This window comes from Saccostrea cucullata, unplaced genomic scaffold (genome assembly GCF_032062105.1).
Source record: "Saccostrea cucullata isolate Sc308-1 unplaced genomic scaffold, CSIRO_AGI_Scuc_v1 ctg222, whole genome shotgun sequence".
Lineage (NCBI taxonomy): Eukaryota > Metazoa > Mollusca > Bivalvia > Ostreida > Ostreidae > Saccostrea > Saccostrea cuccullata.
In genome coordinates this window covers 135,845-152,167 of record NW_026934761.1, presented here as the reverse complement: position 1 = coordinate 152,167, position 16,323 = coordinate 135,845, and the positions used below count along the sequence as shown (strand labels likewise).

Sequence of the window (16,323 nt, the reverse complement as noted above, 5' to 3'; positions counted from 1 at the left end):
GTTTAAGTACATGATGCTTAACTTATCATACAATGTGTTAAACCGCATGCATTTGTAATTATGCCTCTACAGTTTTTTTTTTAAATGTTGGAATATGATCTGGTTAGGAAAATTTAAATCGCCTATCATTGTTTCGGTATAATAAAAAAGTTATGGAATGGGAACTCAGGAAATAGCAAATTTATAGTTCCCCTCGGCAGAAAACTATTTCCTCCGGGAAATAGTTTCCTCCCTCAGGGAATCATAAGTTTGATATTTCCCTCATACCTATTTCATAACTGTATTCTATAGTACATGGATAGGAATTGCCTCGACTGTCTGTCGATTTGCCACATGCATTTTTCCCTACTCTGTTACTTTATTTCAATGATATATGAAGCTCTTGTTTTCTTCAAAGATAGCCAGAAGAATTTGTGAAGAATTTTACCCAAGTCATTAAATAACATTTTCTTCAATTGATAAATATAAATGTAGCATTATCATAAACATGACATTTATTTTAAAAATCTTAGAATATGTCTAGTATGGTTTATTTCAATTGAATTTGAAAACTGTCCTTTTTCACAGGTACATACTTTGAGTACTACTTTTGTGTATTTGGAGACAGTCCAGTTGTTCTTTAAACCAGAAGTGGAAATTTCAGTGCTTGTTAAATTTTCTCCAGAAGTTGTTGGATGCTACATAGGAAGAAAATGGGGTCATACTGAACAGAATAGTTTGGATACACCTTATAGATTTTGAAAGCTAGAGACCTCAAGATCAACCCAAATGGTGTACAAAACATGAAGAAAAAAAAAGACAGTTTATGATTGAAGAAGCTTGTGTAGTAGCCAAAATTTCAGGGTATTTCATATATGTTAACTTATACCATTTTATTGATACATGTACTTAAACATTGTTAATATCTTGATATTTAATATGTATAAGGTTTCACTTGCAGGAATACACAAAAATTCAGAGTAAATTTTAAGTGCTTGTTATGTTAGAAAAGATCAAAGTTCAAGGTCAACAGTGCTTTAGTTTTACCAAATATAACACTATTATAAAGACTAATTTCCTGTATACAGGTATAGCAAATAATTCAGAATATGATTTGGGGAAACTGTGATTTTTTCTATTAAATCTTACCTTAATTTAGAACCATGCCCATGATATATACTTAAGCAAGTAGATTTTTTTCAAGCATACAAAATTTCAAGGTCATTTTAATTTTGGAAGTGAATATAAAATATCAGGAAGCAGTCAAGCATTGTAATTTTTTTGTTGTTGAATGTACTTAGTTATTGAGTAATATTCAAATTTTAATCTGCAATGAAATTAAAAATAATAAATGTTCTTATTTGTTGATTTTTAAAACTTGGTGTTCATTCATTTTGAGTTTGTTGCCATGACAATATGTCTGTCAAGATAATGGCTCTGATATTCCTTTTTGTTCAGTTTGACCCTTGACCTTTGACATTGTGATCTCAAAATCTAAAGGGGTCCTCTACTTTTCAAGAAACCAGTGTGCTTAATTTGATGTCTGTCAAGCAATGGATCCTCAAGATTTTGAATGATTAAAATCTACATATGGGTATATCAAGAATTATTACCCTTGACCTTTGACCTTGTGAACTCCAAATTAAAAGGGGTCATCAACTTATTAGTAGGTACCAGTGTACGATGTTTATTATCTATCAAGCAAATGTTTTGTTTTTTTTAAGATAAGGGAGAACACACTTGGTCTACTGATTGACAAACAGGTACTAAGCAGTATGTGAATATCACCCTGCTTAAAGAAAATGTAAAATAATACAATTCTGGTACCCCCCCCCCCCCCCAAATAAACCCATTTAACCCCCTAAGAAATAATTATTGATTGGAAACAAAAATGTACAATATACTGGTATTTTTCAAAAGCAAAATTTAAATTTTTGAAAATATTTAAATCAGCTAAATAACTCCTTGCTGAAGTTCAAGGATAAGAAAATTTGAAAATTCACCAAAAAAATGTCCAACTTTAAGTAAAAAGTACAGCAAAATATTTGAGAGTCCAAAGACAGATTTTTTATATAATGTAGACAGACATGTTGTCTAATAATTGGTATGAGATTGAGTTGATTCTAAGCGTCACTTTCTGAGGTATAGGTTTTTGAAAAGTGAATATTTTCACTAGTTTTAAAAAATCTGGAAATATGCCAGATTTGTGACCTTTTTGCACTTAAACGAGGGCACAGTTTGTGATTATGAAAATTTTTCCGAAACAAGTGTATCTTGTTACTTTCAACCATATATGGATATTTTACATCATTATCAGGTAAAATGCTGAATTTTTAAATATAAAATCCTATAAAATTCCTGTTTTCACCCTGCGCAAGGACCAAGAATTCTATTTTTAGTAACAGTGTCGATTTAACCCCTTAAGTGAGACCACACTGAAAAAAATTTTGTGGCAAAATATTTCATATTATAGAAGAAATTTACACACAAAACTTGAAGTTGATCTGAGAACCTTGCTCCCATAACCTCTTGCATGGTTTTCTCGTAGACATGCTCTTAAACCGTTTTTAGTGTTGAGGATTAATTCCATCCTTAAAATTATACGCATATTTTGCCTCGGATTTGATTGGCAGTAATGATGCAATACGCATGTTCCCCTTAGTTGCAAATAGCGTGCGCACGTACACACCACTCAAGTTTTCCGCTAAGCAATTTTATTTATGGTAACTTTGTTTTTGCTTATCATAACTTTTACGCTGACTTATTCTGATCGACGTTTAGCAGTTTAATGACACTTACAATATAAATCATTCTTTTCATCTGGCATTGTATTTAATTTTTCCTAAGACATAACATAAAGTATTACATCAGAATCCAGACTGAAATTCAATTGTAAAACATGTACGAGGTTTACCAACAATAGCATGCACATTGTATAAATCGATCTGATTCGTACATACTTGGAGTCATTTGCAGAGATTTAAGGTGGGACAGGACCTTTAGCTGAAAAAATTCCTGTCATTGAATTTTTTTCGTATTTTTTATCTTACTAATTTAATATGTGCTTAACATTTTAAAACGGTCCTGTCATGGGATTTCTTGACTTATTTAAAAGCCCCACAAATGTCACGTTTGAAATACCGTGAAATACTTAAAAAATGCTACTCCAAATACAGTTTAGTCTGAATATAATAAAATGTGGTATGCAGGTACTCCTGCTACAATTTTAGTCTGATTTCAATTAGCCCCTTCACGATAACTGCGGTACTATACTTTCGCAGGACAAAATAATAACGTTTGGCGAAGTTTTTGTTGACAGACAATTAAATGACGTATATTTAACAATTACTTTTACGTCATATTTCACCAAACTATATCATTTTGCCCTGCAAAAGAGCAGTTACGCAGTTACCGTGAAACGGTCTATATAACTTAGCACACAAGACGAATTAAGATAAATAATTCCCTATATCGGTTTTTAATTTCAATGAACGGTGTTGCCATTGTTTCAAAAATAGAAAATTCTGTGAAATTCTTTAAAAATGCTACTCCAAATTCAGTTTTAATCTGAATATAATATAATGTGGCATGCAAGTAGATACACTGAGATACAAAATTTTCTTTTTTTATGAATGATGTTGCCATGGTTACTAATATTAAAATTTCTGTAAAATTTTATGACAAGGTACTTCTTCGGTTGTAGTCTTTTTGCAATCTTGCCGCATAAAGAGACTTTATCAAGGATAATTATTCTATTTATTGCTCTGGTAAAGTTTCAAATCCCTTCTGCCACTTTTCTATTTCTTTGTTATAAGTACAAACCACTAGAGCTACAATCTTTACCGAAGCCTCTTGTAATGTATACAAGGGTCGTTAGGAGAGTTTAGGAATGCACTCGTAACATTTTTACAAAACAACATATCGTATCTTAATTTTGTGGCAATGTTTGAACAAAAAATTCAATTGAAATGCTGTAAGAAATTTTAAAATATCTTGATGTATTTCCAAATTATTTGAATTTTTAGATGACGAAAATCGGATCTTTGAGCAGGTCAAAATTTTGTTTATGATTTATACGCTGAAATTATCTGTAGTCATATCCTATTTAAAATTGCACAGAGAAAATTCTAAACATTCATATTAAGAATTGTTACTTCGTTTCATTCTAAAGCATGAATTAATATTATGCTTCATTGAGAGGAAAGGCCGTACTCATTGAAAAGGACAAAATGATTACGTCATAGAACGTCACAGAGACCAACTAAGAATAGCTTTCGTTGTACTCTGGAAAACTCCAGAAAACTCTCAAAATGCTGGAGGAAACATGGAATGTGTTCAAAAAACGAGCCTTGCATGTGTGTGCACATTGCAAATGGCCATATTTATTTAATATCAGATTTAGACGAGTCAATCTGTGAGATACTGAGTAATGGATTGTCTGTAATAAAGATGATCAAAAACTTTCAAAAACGTTAGTCAGATCATAGTAAGAGTTCCAAAATTGCTGATCTTGTGAAAGCACAGTCACAAAGTAAAATAAATAATATTGGTAAACAAAACTATGCTATTGAAACAGTTGTGTGCAAAATGAATTTCAAATGATAAAGAAGTGTAAATTTTCTGAGTACTGGATACACTGGTACATATACATATGTGATCGATAGTGTAAAACATTATTTTTGAGAACCTCATGACGATATGTTTTAAACATTAAAATGTTGAGTTTGCTCCTGGGTCACAAATAAAAAATGCTTCTATGTCTATTCATAGATTAAAAATCAAAACATTCATTCAGATATTGTTATTTTTTATAACAATCGTTTTCACTCGTACGCCTTTAAAGATTTCCCGAGTTTGGATTGGAAAGCGATAACTTCCTCCTCTCCCTGTGGATACTCCAGAAATGACTGACTCTCAATAAGGTCCATCAGATGAAGGGGAAACTTCTGCATTGAACTCTTTTCTAGGACTACCAGTATCAAGATATTTTTGCCGTTACGTGAATAAATCGCTTCCATTTGCGCCATTTTTAATTCAAACATGCACCAGTATGAATTTAGAAAATGTGACGTCATTATGCAAACCGTTCGTCTGCTAGAATGAATAGCATTGGTAATGTTATCAGCTATGTCCGTTCCAGGAATGAAATCTCGGTGATGTATGCATAGTTTTAGATCAAACGCTTCTTCAAGACTTTTGACGAGGTTTATGACTTCAGTTCTGTCGCTTTCTGCATACGAGACAAAAGCGTCAAATCGGTACATGCTGTGTTTATTACTTGCATCGTTACTCACTATTGTATTGCCCCGATAATTCTGTTTTGCAACGTAGTACATGTACCGAAGTTTCCATCTGTACCTATACACAATGCGACTTACGGTTAAGGTCATTGCAACAATGATCAGAGAAGTCATACTTACTATGATTAATGTGTAAGAAGAACACCTCTTCTCTAAACTGGACAATATAATATCGAGAGACTTTAATGAAAAACTTGACGAATTACCGAATGCACATGTGTAATTCTCAAACTCTACAAATTTCAAGTTTGTTGATTTGTGAATCCAGTTGAGAAATTCAAGATTTTCGCAAGTGCATTTCAATTGGTTACCTAGTATATTGACTTGGATTTCCTTAGATATTGAAATCAAATTCAACGCTTTTCTTGTCGATGGTCCAAGACCTGACAACTGGTTGTGTGATAAGTCTAGAACAGACAAACGTCTCATATGTTCAATCCATACATTAAAACTACCCAGTGAATTATAGCTTATATTCAGGTTCTTAATTCTGTGGTTGTGTTTCAAAACCTTTCTGGGAAGTCGACCAATTCTATTTAAAGACAAATCTAGGGATAGTAACTTACGTTGGTGCGCTAGAATCTCGCCAAATTCGTCGTTTTCAAATGAAGGTCCCAGTGCATTATTTGAAAGATTTAAATATTTTAAACCGGTAAAATATCTTAAAAACTCTTTTGAAATATATCCACAGAAATTACCAGACAGGTCGAAGTATTGAACATGCTTCATTCCCGTCACTGGGCCGATAAGATTGTAAATGATATTTCTTTGCATCAATATTTTCGACATTTTGTTATTTGCATCAACTGGAAGTTTTGGAATGTACAATTTGTATAAACAGTCATGCCAAAATAAGCTTGTGAGATTTGGAGGAATAAAGAGGGTAAAGTTGTCGAATGTTCCTTGAGACCATCTGAAATTCGAATAGAATTCTTGAGAGACTGATATCATTTCATACGTGTATGACGTGTCTTTGTATGACTGATAATTTTCAATTGCATTTTGATTGACTCCAGCCACGTGCACCCGAGGAGGACTTCTTGTGTCATTACAGTTTTTGAAAAAGTCAACACTCATTCTAATTTGATGAGAAAAATTTTGTAAACTGATATTGAGCACCTCTAAATTGCGCATAACCGCAAATTCCATGAGGTAAAATCCAAAACTTAACATATTATCCGCCAAATTTAGAACACGGAGTGATTTTGGTAAAGAAGTTAGAACTCCTGTTTCCAAAGTCTGAATCCTATTTGAAGCTAAATTGAATTCCTCAAGCGATGTGTGTTTTAGATTCACCACGTGATAAACTTTTATGATATGACTTACCCCATAAGTACAATGCAGTTTTTCAGCATTTAGATATTTAATGTTTGAATTTTGCAGATCCCTTGTAAGGTTATAGATCACTTCCAGAGTGAGTATTATATTATTTGAGATATCAAGGTATTCCATTCTTAAGTTTTCAAGAAAGGTTCCCACTGGAATTTCTCTGAGATTGTTGTGCGAAATACTAAAATTCCTCAGAAACGTATATCTCCTTAAGGAGATCGCATCAAGTCTGTTCAAGTTATTGTAGGATAAATCCAAATATGAAAGAGTTCTTGGGAGATTTTGAGGAACTTGTGTGAATTTGTTTTTTGCCAAATTTATTCCAATAATATCAATATTAAAATCCGGAGCTATTATTAAACCGAGATTTTCACAATTAGCAAACCACTTTCCTGCATATGGAGTACATGTACATGTCTTGCTTGATGAGCAATTTTGTCCGGTAGACGCCACAGAAGAAATCAACATCGTCATCCAAATGATAAACATTGCTGAAAAACAAATAAAACAATATTTGTTATACAGATTTATATCATTAGAGGCTGTTATACTTATTACCTTTTTCCCAAATCATAATTACGATTACAGGTAATTTAAATATTCTTCGATCACAGATTATTGTCGTTTACTTGAAAACAGTAATTATTATAATCGATAATAGTTACTCGATTATGATTTTCCCATGTCTTGTAAATCGTAATACTTAAAACCGACTAAGGAAATTATGAAATGCTTACTTTAAACTATATTGTTAAAATCTATGTAACATCAGCTTATGTGTGAGTAGCCTGCGTCGGTGTAAAAGCATGCTCCTGAGTATCGAATAAGTTTAGAAACATATACAATAAATGCAGGCTAGAGCAGAAATATCACTGTTAAGATAAGGGAGGTAGACGATGAAAAAACTGAAATCATCGCGTTTATTATAAAGTGTTGTTGTTTAGTTGACATTGACATCATTTCTTAGTAAAATGTCCAAGCAACTGTGAAACATCATGACAGCCTAACTGTATGGAAGATAATTTTTTTGTTTACTGATAACAAGTCAAGTACATTATCGAACGTTTACCAGTAGTAAGATGTAAATAAGTAATTAATTGCTACATTAATTTTACAACATTGCATCTTTTTCTGCAGTTTTAGCTCAATATGCACTAGGTTTGCCGAATACTCGTTTGTTTCTCAAAGGTGCATGGACACAGATTTGAAATTAATATTTTCTGTATGATATTACGACTTATATATTTTAATAACATTTTACACAAAAATAAATTTAAAATCTTATTTCATTTAAAAGTTATTATAACTTCAAATTTTTAGACGGGTTTGATTGACACATCCTTGCTCTTTCACAAATTTTAATGTTATTCTTAATACTTAGGAAAAGTGGCAATCTTGCTGTGTATAAATGATAAATGAGAACTATAATCAAAAAAATTCAGAGAAATGTTGGAAAGCAAAACACACGTGGTATATTGTCAGTCCGTGCAGTTGTGGTGAACAGACTTTAACGATTGAACGCACCCGGTGGATCGTAAACATCAACAATAACAGAGCTCGTGCCCTGTTTACAAAAACTGTGTACAATTCACGGGTGTGATCAATTTGCTAAACTCTGTACACAACACTTAGCTCGTAATGCCGATACTTGTGACGGAGTTTTGCTTTCTAACATTTCTACTCTGAATATAATTATATTTCTGGATTAAAGTTTTAATATTTATCATTAATACACAACAAGATCGCCACTTTTCCTAAGTATTAAGAATAAAAATAAAATTTGTGAGAGTCAAGGATGTGTCAAACAAACCCACCCAAAAATTTTAAGTTTCAATAACTTTTAGATGAAATAAGATTTTTGATTTATTTTTGTGTAAAATGCTAATAAAATATAAGTCGTAATATTACACAGAAAATATTAACTTCAAATCTGTGTCCATGCACCTTTAAAGGGGCACGGACACAGTTTCAGCTAAAATTTCAAAATTTATTTTTCCATTTTTATAAAAATTTATCTAGGGTCTTTCTAATGATCATCAAAAATTTGAACGTCAGTTGTCCAGATTCAAGACATATTTAGAGCTCCAAACCTTTGTTATGTAAACAAGGTGTATGTCATGTTTTTGTTTACACAGGTTAATATACTAATATATATTCGTTCAAAGTAGATGATTTCAAATAAAAGTTAATTTTAAATACGATTCGACAGTTACTATTGATCTGCTGAATTTCATTTTGTTATAAATATGATATTTTCTATATGTAAACAAAAACAAGGCACGAGCCTTGTTTACATTATGAAGAACTTTATGTTTTATATCGTGTTTGTTAATCAACAAGTGATCTTCAAATTTTTGCTAATCAATAGATAATGCCTTAGGAAGGAATTGTAAACATTAAAATTGGTTTTAAAAATTCAGTTGAAACTGTGTCCATGCCCCTTTAAATCGTGATTACAATAGCTTCCCAATAATGAAAACTTTATAACAAGTAAAAGAAAAAAGTCTTTTTCACAAATCAGAATAAAAACGAAATAAAAAAAAAACGAACAAAAATCTTTTCAGTTGAATTGAGAGTTGTGGGTCCTTCGGATGAGACCTTGAAAACCGCGGCCCTGTGTTACGACAGGTGTTGACACGACAAAGATACCTAACTGCTCAATGACCTGAATGCTGAGTAAAGGTCAAAATTTCAAAATCTTCACCGATATCACGTGACCTTTCTAAATGAAATATTCTCGAATGGGACGTAGAACAACATACAATCAATCAATCAATCAATCATAAAATGAATAATTTTGCTTTAATACCACTCCTAAACTTTAATGTAACATACACAGAAGATAATTAATTTTTGAATGCAATAACACATTATAAGCTTTTATAAGTTAAACACAATTTTAAATATTCAAGTATCAAATGCCTAAGATATATTTACCTAGGAAGTGTATTTTTGAAGTATCCAAATCAAGTTTTTGGTTTGTAGAAAACGTCATAATGTATAGCGTGGTTAGAAAACTTGGGCAGATATATTTACGGGCTTCGATAGAAATGTTTAAATATGATCATGCCTTATTCATGTTCTTGATAATTTAGCAGTTCACTTATATTTCAGCGAAGGTTTGTTTTACTTTTTGTATGACATACCGGATCTTAGATATATATTTACAAGGATGTTATGCTTTCTATGACTACAAAATATTTGTTGCTTTGATAAAGAGGGTATTTCCGTATTTGACACTTCTTATGGTAATCGTATCTAAGGATGTAACCCATAAAATTTAACTTGTATAAACAATCTTTTATTTCGAAAAACTGTTCTAGAGTGCCGAAAATTAAAGATTTTGTTGTCTTTTAATGAAAAAAAAAAATTAATAAAAAAAGTTATACTTTCTATTTTTTTAATCCTAAAGTTGTAGTTCTCTTTAAACTTTTCTGTCTTTCATTATACCTTACAATGCATGCTATTTGTGCGATTCTTTTTGATTTTAACTATTTTGGCACAGATTCAGTATTTCCCTCCATTTAACAAATGCTCAGATTATTACAGCTAATTTTATGCGTATGCTTGAGCTGATAATTTTAGGCAAAATGCATTAATTTTATTAAGATCAGGACTACATTGTATTGTTGTACCGGAGAGTTTTATAAAATTTAGATACTTGTTTAAATTGTATCCAGTTAATGCAATGCATATCATATTTCAAACTTCCGCATTCTGGGTATGTTCACTATTAATAGTGTATTAAATACTAGTAGTGTTTTTTTTATTAACATATCTGACGCATGTTCCTAAATTTAAATGCTTAAAGAGGGATAGTAAGAAAAAGCCAGGTTAATAGGGGTGTTAATTTGGCATAGGCATTGTTATACCCGGATGAATCTGCTTTATGAATTAGATATTAGATTAAAAATCACTATGTTCCATGGATTTTATTGTTGGTAAAATCTTACACAGTGTGCTGGAATTACAGGACCTGCTTCTTTATTTTTTTCCACTCCACTTGCATGCTTAAAAATTCTGCAAATTTTAATGGAAACATTATTTAAACTTAAAACTTTATTCTAGTTCTTTTGATTATAAACATTATAAAAATGATTTTTGTACGTAGAGCATGCTCTCGTGTTAGAATCAACCGGGAGACAACAAACCCACATGCAGGATAGAAGGGAAGATTGTTACATTAAATAAGGGACATATGAAATCATACGTTTATCATAATTCTTTGTTATGTAAGCTAATGCATTTACATACCTCCAATTTTAAATTTTGATCTGACAACTATTTCGGGTCTCCCAGGGCAAAACCCGAACTATGCCATTATAATCATATACTGAAAATTTAACGTGAGGGTATCATTTAATGAGTTTAGTGAGTTTAGTGAGCTAGCAGTACCTCGTTGATTGTTATTAAAAATAAATAAAATAACTTGTCGAAAAACGTTTTTGAAGATATGTATTTCCGTAATTGTTTAACACCCTTTTAACCATGCGAGTAAGTAGACATAAATGAAACAGGAATGTATACTGGTAATTCAGGTGTTTATATATTTCTTGATTTTACCATATTCTTTACACGTATAAACGAGCAGCAGGACATGAAATCTAATATAACTATGTTAAACTGATGTTTAATACATATTAATTCAGTTATTGCATGTAAGTAAGGCTGGGGGTAATTCCAGACAGTTTTAAGAAATTGTTGTTTTATGGGTTCTAATTACGAAACTTAATACTAGACTGTATTATAATGTATTTCATACTTCCTTTTTATGGGTCTAGACCTCAATTCCAAGAAGCCTAAAGAATTATATTCGGAATACCCAAGTATTGGTTTACACTAGAAACTTGCTCATGCACAGCAATTTTCATTGGTTCAAAATGGGACAAGGTTAGATCAAAATGTAAAGCTTTATTCAGCATATGATAGGATTTCTCTACTGTATCAGATTTGTGTTATACTCTTAGGACTTCAAAATAAAATCTTACCTTGATTTGAGTTAATTCAATTTTAAATTTTCTTACTGTGAAATACAAGGTCTTCACTCTCATTTTCTGTGTCTTTCTGCCAAATGGTCATAGCTTTAGCATTGTTTATATACTGTAAAATCATACAGTATTTTTTATGATTACGCAATTTTTGTGGGGTCAAATTTTGTAGTTGAATAAAAAAAAAGCTTCGTCGGGATTTTATTTCGTGGTGAAGAAAATGCTGAGTTACGAGGGTTGTTCAATAAATAATGTCCTGAACAATATGGCATACAATATAGAAATCATATGACATTAAGCTTGACTTTCTCTTATATTTGAATCTTTAATGCATTGATTACAGTTTATCTGACCACTTTTCATCACAGTTTTTTTTTTTTTGAGAAGCTGGAAAACAAGGAATATTCGAGACACTGCATTTAAAATGAATGGTAACGAATCAGTAAACTAGAGTGAAATTAAACGCTTCATGAAAGCTGCTGTAAAAGTCATGAAGAATCCCAAAGAAATATTCACTGCAATATGTGAAATTTACATCAACCAATGTCTGTTGTAAAGACACATGAGCAGGTGGAATCTCATGAAAAAAAAAATGATATAAAGGGCATCAAAATGAGCAACGTCCGTGGCGACGAAAACTTACAACATCCATTGTATTGTTCGCCAAAATTCAACAAATTATCACTGATGATGTTTAATTGATCGACTGTAAGACACATAGCAAAATTAATAAGGATCATTGGGGAGGGGGGTAGTTTACACTGTTAAAAAAAACATTTGACAGTCATAAAAAAACAAAACAAAAACGTGGTACTCAATGGTCATCCTATGTTTTGAAAGAAAGTGAAAACGACAGCGTGTAAGAATATCTACACAATTATTTAAAAGAAATATAAAAAATGAAGTTATCCACGTTTGTCTGAAATTCAAACAAATTGTGAAACTTAAATTCATTGCTTTAAACCTTCAAAACAAATCAACAATAAAATGCACTTGACAAAAACAGCAATGGTCTGAAAAGAGCACAAAATTGCAAAGTTTTATATGCCATTTTCTTGAATATTAGTGGTTTTGTTGTTCAAATTCTTATTCAGGGAGGTAAGTTCAATTTCTGGAGAAGTCCAGAAAGCAGATTTTTATCCCAAATTGAAAGGTTTATGAGAGGATGGAAACAGAATCAGTAATCCACTACATTAAATTTCTTCATGACAGCGTCTGAAGAGTAAAGTACATGTAGTAATGGGGATAAACATAAAGTTAATGTTTTGTCATACCAACAATATTCGCCAGATATTTCAACCTTTGACTCGTTTCATTTTCCAAACTTGAACAAACACCTTTCGAAAAGAAGAAACAAGTCAAGAAAAATTAAAGGATCTGCCATATTCCAGTATACGAAGGGCCATAATCAAAAACGTATTCTAAATACAATTAGAAATTGGATAAAAAATGTTATGGACATATGTCTTAATGAAGAGAGAATATTTTAGCGATAACATCAAAGTTCAACTATTGAAAAGCATTTTTTTTTCTCTTTCCAAGCACACAGGACATTATTTATCATACAGCCATCGTATACATGTCCTGGCGGGTAAGAATTTGTGTAGGCCTCTACTGCTAACCAGTCACACGAGGTCACACCCTTAACGATGGAACAGCTCAAGTCATCTTGTTTGTCATGCGACTTATTTGGACTTGTCGTCCTCAGTCAGTGCATCCAAACATACAAGGTCTACAATCCAGTGCGACCTTTTGCTAGATGACAACGTAATGAATAGAGATATCTTGTATTCTTGTTAAGTCTCTCATATTGCATACGCCTTTGAGAAATCGTATATATTAATTACAAATTAATTGATAAAATATTTTCTTTAAAAAAATGCGGTCAACAGGGGATGCTCACTCCTCCATGACACCTGATCCCACCTCAGATGTTTCGGAGGTCCTTATTTTCTCTGCTCCTATTTTGTATTGTTTTATGGACTTTGAGATTGAATACTGTTCGTTATCTCCATATCCTTCTTGATGTAAGTTTCTTTGAATATGCAATTGAATAAAATGAACTTAGAGGAAGATTGAAAAAAATTCTATTGAAAATGAAGAAAGTCAAAGTCACGTGGATTATTTACAGACTTTGTAGCAGGATATAGGGTTTAACGAGTTAGTACAGCCCTCCCAGAATGAAAAAAATTCAGATGCAAGGTGGACAACTATACATTTTCAGTTTTGGCTACTTTTAGGCCACATATCAACTACCAATTTCTTGACAAGCAAAAAAAAAAAAAAAAAAAAAAAAAAAAAAAAAGAAAAAAAAAAACCCTACCATAATTCTTTCTTTTTTTTTTTTTGGATTGGAAAAATTACGAGGGCTGTTCAATAAATAATGTCCTTGATGCTCAGAAAGAAACAAAAGACACTTTTCCATGATTTTATCATAATGATTTTAACTTAAGTATTCTCTTTTATTTAAAACACACGTCCTTAACATTTTTATCCAATGTTTGATTGTGTTTCGAAGTCATTTCTGAGTATGGCATTTCGTATACTGGAATATGGCAGATCTTATGATTTCCTGGCTTGTTTCTTCTTTCTAATAGGTGACTTGGAAAATGAACCCAGTTAAAGGGTGAATATATTTTAATATTTACGAAAAATGTCTTTGTTCTCTTGCACTCCTCTTCTCCTTCAGACCTTTGTTGGTTTTTTTCAAGTGCGTTTTATTGTAAATCTGTTTTGAGGGTTTAAAGCAATGGATTCAAGTTTCATTATCAGTTTGAATTTCAGGCAAATGTGGATAACTACAATTTTTGATTTTTTAGAATAATTGTTCAGATATTCTTACTCGCAGTCGTTTTCTCTCATTTTTCAAAACATATGGTGACCATTGAGTTCTAAGTTTTTTTAACTGTCAAATGTTTCTTTAAAATAGTGTGAATTGCCTTCAAATTGATATCAAATTTGCTATGTGTCTTAAATTCAATCAAACATCATAAGTCAGTGATTATTTGTTGAATTTTGGCAAACATAACATTTGTTGCTGCAAGTCCTTGTCGCCAAGTACGGTTCCCATTTCTGATGCCCATTATATCATTATTGTTCATTGAAATCCACCTGCTCATGCGTCTGTAAAACAGATATTGGTTGCTGTAAATATCACAAATTTCAGTGCATATTTTTAGATTCTTAAAACGTTTTACAGAAGCTTTGATAAGGCGATTAATTTCACTCTAGTTTACTGATTCTTTACCATTCATTTCTTGTGTAGTGTATCGAATAACCGTTGTTTTCCACCTTCTCTCGATGGAAATATAGCAGAACTAGAGGATGACTAGTCTCCACATGGAAAAATATCCAATAAAAGAATTTTTTCTCAAATAGTGTGAACTCTTTGAGGAACGGTTGTCTTGCTGTGAATTCGTTTGATTGGAGAATAGTGCAGTATTTAACGTTGTGAATTTTTAATTCTAGGGTGCCTATTGTGTTAAAGCGCTTCAATAAAATAAATTAAGTGAAAAAAATTGTTTTGCTATTTTTTTATCCTGTGTACGTATTAGATTATAGTGTGAAAATAATTCAATATAAGAGCGGTGTAAAGCAAAAACTTGCCTAGGAACTTAGAATATATATAGATATATATATTGAATAGTTCCTGTGAACCTAAGATGGACCGTAATGAGAATGCTCTCTATATCTCTCTTTTTTTTTTTAAAAAAAATCTGATTAAATATTTTGAAAAGTGAACTTCAAAGACTCCCTATATCAAACAGCTGAATTGACATCAGGAAATGTTAAGTTTCGTTAGGAAAAGTAAATTCAAAATTCTTTTCAGTTAAGAAATGATTATATACTGTGGCAGAGTGAAAGAAATACGCACGCTAAATTTTCATGCATTCCTACATTTTGCAACCATTTAATTCGATATTTATGGCAATTTATCATTATATTCTTTGTTTAATACAAAGAACAGTTTATTGGAAATTGAAGAATTATCATAATACCAGCGCTAAAAAGTAAATTAGCCATACCTCTAGCTCTTGAAAAAAAAGGGGGGTATACGAAATTTTCCATTGAAATCGGACTTTCAGGCATCACCATATTTTGAAATAGTCTTGGATATGATTAAATGTTCCTTATATCTTTTCTTTTGTTTTAGACAAATAAATAATACATAAATATATTAATAAAATATAATGTTGTAAATCGCTTTGGAATTGGGGGAAAATAAGCATATTGTCATTTTTTGGTCAATAAACATATGCCCCCCCCCCCCCTGTATCATACAAAAAGCTTTGGTATGAATTTGTGAAATAACAATCCATATTACCTGTAAAAAGGAATTTTTATGACACGGGGGGGGGGGGGGGGAGGGGGGAGATGTTTTAAAAATATTTTCCGTTGATTTCTATAGTAAAACACACAAGTTTTGCTAAAATTTTAGAGTTGTCTCTCTTTTTTCCCCAAATAATTATTGTTTTATAAAAATCCGTATAATTATCTATAAAAATATCAAATTTTCATCGAATATGTTAACTTTTGAAAATTGACTTGGAGGTAGGCTGGAGAACAATGTTATCATTCGCAGTTCTTTGCAGATATTTTTATCAATTTATTATGATTATAAGATGATAAAAGATATTGCACGAGTTGTATCTTGTATAAGACGACCTTTAAACCACGACTTCTTGTTTATTTTGTTCAGTCGTCCTTTTTTCTACAATTTATTCAAA

At 31.5% G+C, this 16,323-nt stretch overlaps 1 protein-coding gene across 1 annotated transcript; it reads right to left on the bottom strand.

The window, feature by feature from the left end:
* Window positions 1–4,309: 4,309 nt before the first annotated feature.
* LOC134241275 (toll-like receptor 4) lies at window positions 4,310–9,730 on the bottom strand. The gene is made up of 2 exons (XM_062723337.1): window positions 9,546–9,730; window positions 4,310–7,099 (listed from the first exon to the last, which is right to left on the bottom strand). Exons 1-2 carry the CDS (start codon window positions 9,601–9,603, stop codon window positions 4,803–4,805), a joined length of 2,355 nt encoding a protein of 784 aa, XP_062579321.1. The 5' UTR covers window positions 9,604–9,730; the 3' UTR covers window positions 4,310–4,802.
* Between the last annotated feature and the right edge of the window lie 6,593 nt (window positions 9,731–16,323).

Coding starts and splice junctions, on each gene's coding strand:
- LOC134241275 (XM_062723337.1), bottom strand. CDS start 9,603: ATGACGTTTTCTACAAACCAAAAACTTGATTTGGATACTTCAAAAATA. Junction 7,100..9,545: donor TTCAAAAATACACTTCCTAG/GTAAATATATCT, acceptor TTTGTTTTTCAG/CAATGTTTATCATTTGGATG.